At 36.9% G+C, this 12,249-nt stretch overlaps 2 protein-coding genes across 2 annotated transcripts; one reads left to right on the forward strand and one right to left on the reverse strand.

Moving 5' to 3' along the window:
* The first annotated feature begins 792 nt into the window (after positions 1-792).
* Positions 793-2,514, forward strand: LOC111785084. The gene has a single exon (XM_023665560.1). It carries the CDS (start codon positions 793-795, stop codon positions 2,512-2,514), a length of 1,722 nt encoding a protein of 573 aa, XP_023521328.1.
* Positions 2,515-9,812: 7,298 nt separating this feature from the next.
* LOC111785082 (protein NUCLEAR FUSION DEFECTIVE 4-like) lies at positions 9,813-11,534 on the reverse strand. The gene has a single exon (XM_023665558.1). It carries the CDS (start codon positions 11,532-11,534, stop codon positions 9,813-9,815), a length of 1,722 nt encoding a protein of 573 aa, XP_023521326.1.
* Positions 11,535-12,249: the final 715 nt, after the last annotated feature.

Raw genomic sequence — 12,249 nt, forward strand, 5'->3', positions numbered from 1 at the left:
TGTATTCCTTACACTGGTTCGATCAAACTCACTTACTCCACTCACCAAGTACTTAAANCTGGTTCGATCAAACTCACTTACTCCACTCACAAAGTACTTTTGCTACAAACTCTTTTTACGAGTTTAAAAGCAAACTCAATACTTTATATGACTCAAGATCAAACCGTTATAGTTGTTGAAATTTTAAACAGCTGAGGTCAAGAGTAGATTTACCATTTGAATACTCAAAACAATATACTNGCTGAGGTCAAGAGTAGATTTACAATTTGAATACTCAAAACAATATACTCAAAATATAATATAACTCTCTCTAAAGAAGATTAAAAAAATAAAAAGCGAAAGTTTGTAGAGTCAAACACAGAAACTTTAGAAAAGTATAGAATTTAAGAAAGGAAAAACTTTTGCATAAATTAGGATGAGTATAAAAAGGAAGATGGAGTAGCAAAAATCATCGTATAAATGGTATATTTCATGAAATTATGTTGTTGTGAACATATCTAAAAAGATATATGGCGCAGGAGAGGAAGTTAGTGTTTGTTTCTGCTTGCGAAACCATTTTCCATCATTAAACTCTATCTATGTTGCGTTAGGTAAGATGTTTGGAACTGAATTTCCTTTATAGGGCACCAAATTGGGGACTCAAAATCTCATTCCCAACTTTCATTCTTCATTCTTCATTCTTCATTCCTCATTCCTCATTCCTCATTCTCGTTCTCATTTTCAGCCAATTTTGACACCTCTTATTCCTAAGTAATAATAAATTTTTAGCGCCCAATAGTCCAGTTAGTGACCATGGGCGACAACCATGAAACACAAAGTTGGCTATTTGTGAAACAAGTTGTCGAAGGACGATGGTTTTCAGTGTTCACCTCTTTTCCGATCATGATCGGTTGCGGTTCACCTTACTTGTTCGGAACATACTCCAAACTCTTAAAAACAAAATTTGACTACAATCAAACTCAACTTAATACCTTGGGATTTGCTAAAGATCTCGGCTCCAACCTCGGAGTTTTTGCCGGGCTTTTCGCCGAGGTGGCTCCTCCGTGGATGCTTTTCCTTGTGGGGATATCCTCCAATTTCTTCAGCTACTTTATGATTTGGCTCTCCGTTTCTAGCTACGTCCCAAAACCCCATTTATGGCTAATGTTTGTTTACATCTATATTACTTCTAATTCACAGAACTTCCCCAACACCGCCGTTATGGTCACTAGCGTTGGAAATTTTCCTGATCAACGCGGTATCATTTTGGGCCTTCTCAAGGGTTTCGTTGGCCTCGGTGGTGCCATCCTAACTCAGATTAATTTAGCAATCCACGGCAACCAAAATTCTATCGATCTTCTCCTCCTTCTTTCATGGCTACCCTCCATTGTATGTTTCTTGTGTTTTCTTCCAATTCGGACAATCAAAGCTCGAAAGCATCCACAGGAGCTCAAAGTGTTCTACCACTTGCTTTACGTGTCCATAGCGATTGCGGTGTTCCTCTTGTTTCTCACCATAACCCAGAGAAACATTGCTTTCTCTCAGGCTGGTTATGCCGGTGGCGTCGCGGTCATCGTCGTCTTAATCTGTCTGCCCCTTCTGATAGCTATTAAAGAAGAACTTTTTCTCTTCAAACTCGGTAAACAAACCATGAATCCTTCTGTTGTTGTTTCGATTCCCCGTGAACAACTTAAGGAAATTTCAAAAAATTCTTTGCCGAGTGTCTCAAATGTATGTAAGGAGCCGCAAAGAGGAGAAGATTTCAGCATCTTGCAAGCTCTTCTAAGCAAAGATATGGCTCTTATTTTCATAGCAACGGTTTCTGCATGTGGGTCGTCCGTTGCAGCCATTGACAATCTTGGGCAGATCGCCGAGTCACTTAAATATCCAAATCATTCCATAAGTATTTTGGTTTCATGGATTTCCATATTCAATTTCTTTGGTCGAGTCTTCTCCGGTTTCATCTCTGAAACCCTTATGACCAAATACAAATTACCCCGCCCTTTCCTGTTCGGTCTTACCCAAGTTTTCACCTGCATCGGCTTGCTCTCCATCGCATTCCCTTATATAAATTCAGTCTATGTAGCTTCGTTGATCATTGGGTTTGGCCTTGGAGCCCAAACTCCATTGATATTCGCCATAATCTCTGATCTCTTCGGCCTCAAACATTACTCGACACTGCTCAACTGTGGGCAACTGGCTGTCCCACTTGGATCTTATATAATGAATGTGGAAGTAATAGGGAGGTTTTACGATGCAGAAGCCACTAAAATTGGAAATGTGAAGAACGGGAAGGGCCTAACTTGCACTGGAACTCATTGCTTTAGTGAATCGTTCATGATTTTGGCTGCAGTGACCTTGTTTGGAGCGATGGCTTCATTGGTGCTAGCTTATAGAACTCGAGACTTCTACAAAGGAGATGTATATAAGAAATACAGAGATGACATGGAGGTTAAGCATTCGAACGTGGAATTATATTCTTCCGATGATAAGAACAATGAACACAAAATGAAAACTCATGATCAAAGTAAATAAGAGAAACTACTCAACAAAAGCATACCTACTTTAGGACATTCTACTTTAGTTTTAGCCTTTTGATTTTGTGTGGTTGGTGTTTCATTCTTTTATAAGGATTTCTTTAAGACCATTTATAAATTTATTATCAAGAAAGTGGCATGACTAGTAAAACAAATTGTGGACATGGGAGAAGGGAGTTTGAAATTTAATGATTTTGGAACATTAGTGGTTGATATATTTAATATCAACTATCTTTTTATTTCTTACCATTGACATACTTTACATTTGATATGCCATATATATGCCATATACAAAATCGAGACGGTCACTCTTGACTTAGAATGAAAATCGACTCGATAATTTCTATAATTTAAAAATAATAGTTAATCAAATAGATTTTTATATAATTCAACAAAAATTTACAAAAAGTAGGTTGTGGAAATCATTAACAAACATATCAAAAACAAAGTATACATTCAAAACATAAAATATCTAAATCATGACTTACATCTATGTTCTACCGTGACTCGTTTTCTGAAACTTCAAATCAAAAATTGCAAGAGGACTGACAAATAGATATCGAATGTACCATTTGAGATTTAATTAAACAAAATACAAATCAAGTACCAAAAAGACTGACGCCCTAGGAAAAGCCTCCTTCATGGCCACATAACTCCCACAAATTTTCCACCTAGACTAATAAATCAACTATCACCTAAAAAACGAAAAAGGTAATATCTTGTGGGTATAAATAAACTCAATAAGTAATCTACTTATAAGTTCTTAATTGCATCCATGACTTAGTTAGCTATCATTGGCTTTCGTCTAAAATCTAGGAAGTTCAGACCTAAGTTGTACAACTTTTGGGAGTTCCTGAAGTACCTAAGGTAGTTTCCATGCATGCCATAAACCAAAATGTGGTTTAGAGGAAGTTCACGTAACCTGGTGTCGTAGGATCTCCTGAAGGGCCTAATTGAGCTTTAGAGTGAACAACTTACTTAACTAGCTTACATTTCTTAGGAAGTAAATTATGGGTATCCTAAATTGAAGAGGAGCAACCTCATCAAACATAATAACATGAAGGATGGTATGGCATCATCAATCTTGAACATCATTTATGAAAAGGATAGTTGGTAACCTTCCACAAACCATAACGTCACACTAAAATGGAGGAAAGACCTCGTGTGGAGACAAACTACTGAGTCTACCTGTGTTGCCCATTCTCTTGCTTGAGATGGGTTTATGGAAAAAAATCCTATTTAGAGACTCTTAACCATTTCCATACATGATAAAAGCATTAACACTAAACAACCTCAATGCACTACCTCTATGACCAAACTGAGTCAAACTCAATAGTACTCATCATGAAGCTACCACTAAACATGGTATTTTTAGGTCTATTTGTGTCCCTTAGTATTAATAATTTCCTAGAGGGAATATGAAGTGGTCTTGGCTCTAGTGATATCATTCACCACTGCTAATAGGCAAGATAAGCTTTCCAAGTTCTCCTACATGCTATAATTGTAAACTAGGTACTTGTATTAAGGACTTTTTGGACTAATTCATGGGGTTAATTATAATCTAGGTGCACTGAAGTTCAGTTCTTTAAGCATAACTCACGATCCATTGGCCTTTGATTCACTGAAAATGTCCTAACATGATAATTGTGACATAACTCTAGTTTTAGTGCTCTAATCTTATCATAATTTTCTTATTCAAGTTTGTGCAAGGATTTAAATTTTGAAATCCTATTATTAGTGTTTTAACTAAAATCAAAGTTTCTTGCATAGAAAAAATCTTCTTATATAGCTTAAAACATTTAGTTCTCATCATGGAAGAATGTAGTCTTTTGACACGTATTCTTCTAACATGCAAATCAATATGCTGAGTTTAGCATTCTAATTATGCACTCTAGCTATTTAAAATAATCATGCTCATAAGCTATCATATCCCAATAATTCCTAATATAACAACTTATGGGTCATTTTGTCCTTCGGCCCATTATGGGTCATTTTGTCTTAACTAAAATCAAAGTTTCTTGCATAGAAAAAATCTTCTTATATAGCTTAAAACATTTAGTTCTCATCATAGAAGAATGTAGTCTTTTGACACCTATTCTTCTAACATGCAAATCAATATGCTGAGTTTAGCATTCTAATTATGCACTCTAGCTATTTAAAATAATCATGCTCATAAGCTATCATATCCCAATAATTCCTAATATAACAACTTATGGGTCATTTTGTCCTTCGGCCCATTATGGGTCATTTTATCCTTCGGCCCATTATGGGTCTTGATTGGTCTTAACACACTACCGACAAAAGAAAGAAAAGTTGGAAAGTTGAGAGAAGTAGAAGAGAAGAAAGAAAGAGTGGCCAGAGTACTCACCGGACCACCGCCGGAATTCGCCCTCAACCTTGATGTAGTTTCATGGACCTCTATCTTGGAGTTCTAGTGAGGTTCAAGAGGTCGGAGTCCCATTTCTTCCGTCAACAAACCGAGAAGGTCCGTGAGGTGAGTTATTGGTATTCTTAAGATCCAAGACCACCATTTGCCACTCGTGAATATGTTCATTTAGGAGGATTGCTCTACAAGATCAGTGAAGAAACTTGCCCGGGAAATGTGACTGATATCGATATTTCGAGGTCTCTTTCCAAGAACTATAAGGAGGCGAACGACCTATTTTTAACTCTCTTATTTTGGTCTATGTTGAAGTAAAGTTTAAGAAAAAAAATATCCAGACCCAGTTTAAATCACGGTCTATAACTTTACCAACGAAACTATATCAGATTTGGATTCTGGATCAAAAGATATGAAAAAAGAGAAAATGGGAAAAAATCTAACCAAAAATTTGATTAGAGAGGGAGGGGGGGAGGGAGCGCAATAGGAGAAACGTGTCGAGACCAAAGAGGGACACGAGTCAAGTTTTGGGTGGAGCCACGATTCGTATGCCACGTGGAGCAATGCAGCTTTGTCCTTTCTGTGACGGTCTGACCCAACCCACTAACTCGAGTAACGATCCACAACCCAGTGAAGCAGTCGACCCGCTGTCCAACCTTAACTGCCATCCGAAACCCAGTCCGTGACTCGCGTGTGAGACCTGCAATTGGAATCCTCCTAGGCACTCAGGGCGCGCGGAAGGTGCGTGTAAGCTCCTTTTAGGCCCGTTCGATTTCTATTTGTCCGATTTTTATCCCGATTCTAATCCTAACCATGTTTTTATGTGAATTAAGACCTTATTGGAGAAAATTAGTATTTTTAGAAATGCTATTTGTGTAGAAACGCTAAATGAAGGGCATGCGTCAATCATGTAAGTCACCGGATTTTTAGGAAGCAATACTNTAGTATTTTTAGAAATATTATTTGTGTAGAAACGCTAAATGAAGGGCATGCGTCAATCATGTAAGTCACCGGATTTTTAGGAAGCAATACTCGTAGGGATTGCTTGGAATGCATGCATGCTAGTGAATTTACCTTAGGTGGCAGCTTTCCATGACTGAATTTTAGTAATGTGATTATTACGAGTTTGGATGTAATATGTGAAGCATTATGAGAATCGTCTGAGTGTTGCACTTATGCTTTAAACTTCCGCTATATATGTATGTGTTTAATTCATGGTTAAAGGAAGATGAGAATTTGTGAACTTTGTGCTCTGGAAGCATGATGATTGCTTGTGTTATCTTTCTTGTTCAATAGGAAGGAATTATGAGCATAGATTTGGGTGCTTGTGACTAAGTATGCTAGACGAGATCCTAGATTGGGAGACCTCTAGAACACCGTGCATATAGACCCGCAAAATGATTACTGGCAGATCCAGAGCCTAGAATTTCAAACCCGATATGTTTGTGAGAGTAGGCACGAGAATCCTAGAGATGCATGAATCCAAGTCTAAGTCACCAAGTTCCACCCTAGAAAGGATAGTAGAACACCACGGTAAGTGTAGGTAGCCCGCTAGAGTTGAGCAGTGTGGGTAGTATCATCAGAATCTCCACTTCCCTCTCTACTCCGATACCGTACCGTCGAGATAGAGCTCCGGTACGAAGATTGTTGAGCTTGGCAGATCCAGATAGGGAAGTGTGACAGGTGCCCAGACTTAGTGGTGATAGCTAAGGGGTCTTCTGAATAGGACTCCTGAGCCGTAGAAACCCATCCCTGAGCGGGAGACGTGGAGCCACGTAGGATGACTTAGTAGCTGACCGGCACACAGGGGGTCGCACCCTGAGTTTAGTGGATGTATGGTCTCGTGAGAGGGTTGTCAGCTAACCTCTTCAGATGATGTTCAGAGAGAGAGACGTATTCAGATCCAGCCATACGATCCCCTCAGATTTACTTATGAGGTCGCCTCACCTCAGGACACTGACCATTTCACTGCATATGATGGGCAAGCCTCCTAAGATACAGAAAAGAGAGTTGTAGCTTAGATCACTCTCCTAAGAAACCTGAGAAAGACCGTGGATACGTAGATAAGGATGCGAAAAGAGACTACAAGTAGGTTGCTTACTGAGTATATTTTTGTACTCACCCCTTTCTCCCCTTTTTTTTCAAGTACCTGTCGATACGGGGAGGTTTTCGAGAGTTGCACTGTCACAGAGGGGTGTCATTCTGGAGCGTGAGTCCCTTGTCGTTTTTTAGAGTCTTTTGTATTTTTCTTCATTATTGTATTTTATTTTATTTTTATTTTGTATTTAATTTTGGTGTCATCCACTCCTTTTTCTTGTTTTAAATTTTATCAAATTTTCATCTCCTATTTTATCTTCTTTTTAATTTCATTTGTTTTTTATTTCATCTTTTTAGTCACGATTTTGTTTTTTGAAGCCTCGAAAATCGGGTCATGACATTATGTATGTTAAATGTCTTAATATGTTGTCGTGAGTTAACAGTCATGTGATGCATGTAGTAGCAGCTCTATTTCAAAAGAAAATATGGTCATTACAATTAGCAGAAAGGCCTTTTTTTTTTTTTTTTTTTTTTTTTTTTTTTTTTTTTTTTTTTTTTTTTTTTTTTTTTTTTTTTTTTTTTTTTTTTTTTTTCTNTTTTTTTTTTTTTTTTTTTTTTTTTTTTTTTTTTTTTTTTTTTTTTTTTTTTTTTTTTTTTTTTTTTTTTTTTAGTTCTGTCGACAAAAAAAAGTCTTATAATAAAGTCTTATGTTAATAATGACATGAATAATCATATTAAAATGAAATTTTAAAAAAATTAGGGATACAAAGATTTGAATCTTCCCTCTTAGAAAATATCTCTTTTAAAGGACATGAAGGGACATCCCTATTTGGTTCATGTTCTGATGCTTGATACAAAGATTTGAATCATAAGCTACAAATAATGTAATGAAGGGACATCCCTATTTGGTTCTTTGATAGCTCTTGATCTTTTCAACTTTTGCTCAAGCGTCACTTCCCTCCTACACCATATATCTTTTTAGATATGTTCACAACCATATAATTTCAAACCAATATAATTTCATGAAATATACCATTTATACCATGATTTTTTGCTACTCCATCTTCCTTTTTAAACTCATCCTAATCTCCCTAATTTATGCATAATTTTTATGTTTATTGAATTCTATACTTTTCTAAAGTTCCTTGATCTCTCCAAACTTTCACTTTTTATTTTTTAATCTTATTCTTAAGAGAGGGTTGTTTTGAAGATATTGTTTTGAGTATTCAAATTGTAAATCTACTCTTCAACTCAGCTGTGTTGTATTCTTCAAAATTTCAACATCTATAACGGTTTGATCTTGAGTCGTAGAAAGAATTGAGTTTGCTTTTAAACTCGTAAAAAGAGTTTGTAGCAGTTTTACTCTAATGTGTGGAACGAGTCAAGAAAGATTTGTAGCAGTTTTACTCTGATGTGTGGAAAGAGTCCAGAAAGATTATTTTCAAAATTCTCAATAGGTACTTATTGAGTGGAGTAAGTCGAGTTTGATTGAACCACGGTAAAGCTACAGTATTATATTCTCTTCTAACACTATTGAAGTGTGAAATTAATATTGTGATTTATTCCTTATTCTAAATCTTTCATAATTATTTATGGTTTTGAATAGAACTATTATTACTTGATGTGTTAATTATTAATTGTGATTTTTAATTGATCTAAATAATTCGGAAAATTAAGCATATTTAAATACTTTTTTTTAGAACCTTATTCACCCTCTACGTTGCCATATCCATTCAATAGAGGTGACATTTGACCACAAAGTTCCTTAGAGCACATCTGATCCTTAGGGTTGAGTACAGGATCCTTAAGATAAATTAGTTAGTCACTTTATTTATGTCTATGTCGTGATCCTGTGTATCTTATAATTATGAGGTGCTACCTCGTTTTAGTTTCAATATTGAATGATTTGTCAGGGTCATCGTGGAATAAACTTGATCAATACCGAATTTTTATCTACAAAAGATTTGGTTGGTGAACAGATTCATATTGTCGTGTCAAGTTTTAAGAGGGAACGACCCTTGTGTCTACCAACTACGAAGTACTCGTATGACTTCTCTTCGAGCTTGTAGGCGAAAAAGTAGGAACTCTATTGGAAGACCCATGTCTATTTTAACGTATGATACTAGCACATATCAAGTTCTATTCTTCAGCATCTCATTAAAGTTCAGTTAACTCATTTTAACTTTGTCCTCCATCAAAGTAGTTTTTCACAAAGAATCTATAAAAATTAAGTTCATACCATTTAATTAACTATGAAAAACTTAGCTCAAATAACTATGAAAAACTTGGCTTTTCGAAAGTTATTTTCCTTCGATTTTATTAAAAGAATTGTCCCTTTAGATGTAACAGCCCAAACCCACTGCTAGCTAGTATTCTCTTCATTTTGCTTTTCTTTTCGAGCTTTGCCTCAAGGNACCCACTGCTAGCTAGTATTCTCTTCATTTTGCTTTTCTTTTCGAGCTTTGCCTCAAGGTTTTTAAAATGTGTCTGCTAGATAATGAAGAATCATTGTATGATGTATTGAACAATCATTTTTTCCAATACTTCAGGTTCTATCCATCAGAAGGTCTTCTAATAAAGTTTTATCTTAAAAGATCATCACTAATTTAAGAAGATTAATCGGTCTTGTTAGAGCATGAGTTCTCTAAGTTTCTCTAAAAAGTTTTAGATATTTATATATATTTTGGAATAATATAAAAAAATTCAAATATTTGGTCAACATTTAATAATGAAATGGATAATCATATTAAAATGAAAAATTAAAAAATTTAGAGATACAAACATTTGAATATTCCGTCTCAAATATCTTTTTCAAAGGACCCTTAGGGTGTCCTCAAATTGAGTGAGCATGGGAGGTTTGAAAGATTAATGGTTTGAATTTAATCCTCAATGTTCTTCTTGTTATCTAAGCGATAGAACTCCATTTCGGTTTGGGGAATCCATATCTCCTCGTTAAAGTTCTTATACACATCCCTTTTGTAGAATTCTCGAGTCCGGTAAGCCAACACAAACATAACCACAGCTCCAAACAATGTGGTTGCAGCCAATATTGTGAAAGACCCACCAAAGCAATGAGCTCCGGTGCAAGTTAACCCCTTCCCCGCAATCTGCTTATGTTCACGTAAAGCTTCCATATCGTACAACTTCCCAACAACATCCACGTTCAGTATGTAAGACCCAAATGGGGCTGCCAATAGCCCACAATTGAACAGCGTCGAGTAACGTTTAAGACCAAACATCTCAGATATTACGGCAAATAGCATTGGATTTTGAGCTCCAAATCCAAACCCAATAATTATGGCAGCTAAGTAGACGGAGCCTGCGAAAGGGTAGGCGATGAAAAGCTGGCCAATGCAAGTGATGAGAAAGGCAAAAGCAAAGGTTAGAGGACGAGGCAACATGTATTTGGTCATGAGGGTTTCTGAGATGAAGCCAGAGAAAACTCGGCCGAAGAAATTGAATATGGAAACCCACGAAACAAGGATGCCTATGGCTCGTTGTGGGTAGCCAAGTGATTCCCCAACTTGACCTAGATTATCTATAGCGGCTAGAGAGGACCCACATCCAGAAAATGTAGCTAACCAAATAAGAGCCATATCTTTGCTGAACACGGCTTGCAAGATGGTGAAATCCTCCCCTCTTTCAGGCTTGTTCCATATGTTTTGGCAACACGAGGGCGAAACCTCGGGGACTTCCGAACTGGCAGAGGTAGCGAGGGTAGGAGGGTTTTGGTGAAGCATGGAGACTGGGATAGAAGGACCAGCGGTTTGCTTGTTGAGTTTGTAGAGCAACAACTCTTCTCTACATGCGATTAAAATGGGTACGCATAGTAAGCAAACCACAAAGGATGCGCCACCTACGTACCCAGCTTGAGAGAAAACCACTTGTTTTTGTGCAATGGTTAAAAACAAGATGAAAATGGCCAGAAGAATTGAGACGTAAAGTAATTGGTAAAACACTTTGAGTTCATCGGGATGCTTACGGATACGGATGGGTCGAATTGAGGGGAAAAGGATGAGGATTAGGAGAGAGGGGAGCCATGCGAAAAGAAAAACCAGATTGGATGGATCATTGTGGCCGTAAATGGCTAAATAAAGTTGGCTTATGATGGCACCTCCAATACCCACATACCCTTTAAGAAGACCCAAAATGATCCCTCGTCGGTCGGGGAAGTTTCTCACGCTCGTCACCATAATGGCAGTGTTGGCCCAATTTGAAGAATTAGTACTGAAGCAAACCAGAATGAACATTTGCCAGAATTTTGGCTTGGCGATCCGGGCAGTTATGGAGAGCCAAATCAAGAAGAAGCCGGTGAAGTTTTGAAATGCCCCAATTATAAAGAGAACCCACGTTGGAGTCACCTCCGCCAGAAGCCCCGCGATAATTCCGATGTTCGACCCGAGATCTTTGGCGAATCCCAATGTGTTAATTTGGGTTTGGCTGTAATCAAATTGAGTTTTTATGACTTTGGAATACGTTGGAAACACGTAAGTGGTGCCGTTGCCGATCATCATTATCAGTCCCGCGAATACACTAAACCATCGTCCTGCTACCACTTGTTTGATGAAAGCCCAAGCTTCTGATCCTCCCTTGTTGCCCATATCTTTTCTTGGTGCCAAGCAATTCAGTGCCTCACTCTTTTAAAACCAATTCAGTTCCATAGTTTGGTGCGCTTTGGTAAATTTTAATGGACAACAAACCAAACTCAAACTTCCTCATCTTCATCATTATTGTCAGCCTAACCATTTTCTTTTTGTTACCCTAAAATAACCGAANTCATCATTATTGTCAGCCTAACCATTTTCTTTTTGTTACCCTAAAATAACCGAAAGCATAACTACATGCTCTCACCAAAATAAGACATTCATTCATGTGTAGGTTACAAGTTTAGTCCCTTCTACTTTAATAAACATTTCATCAAAACTAAGCACCAATTTTTCTTAACCCACATTTAATTACTAATTAATTTATCATTCTAATAATTTAATTGAATGTGATGACACAGAAATTCAAGCAGATACTCTAGACAACGTTGAATTATCATGTTCCTGGTTTGAACAAAAATCTTAGCTTCTATATCACAAATAACAGATTCAGAAAGCTATGCTCTTTTTTGGTCTTAAAGATATCAAATTTATGTTGTTGCTGATATCATATTATGTGGAAAAAGAAAAGAATCTTGTTTGTTTTATCAGCTAGAAAACTGGTCATAATGCAAGCTCAATGCTTTGGCGTGCTCATTTGAGTCATGTGAATTTTTAGTTGTTGTAGAAAATATCCACAAAACAACTTCTTGATGGTGTCCTTGTTTTTAAA

This window comes from Cucurbita pepo, unplaced genomic scaffold (assembly GCF_002806865.2).
Source record: "Cucurbita pepo subsp. pepo cultivar mu-cu-16 unplaced genomic scaffold, ASM280686v2 Cp4.1_scaffold000361, whole genome shotgun sequence".
Taxonomy (NCBI): domain Eukaryota; kingdom Viridiplantae; phylum Streptophyta; class Magnoliopsida; order Cucurbitales; family Cucurbitaceae; genus Cucurbita; species Cucurbita pepo.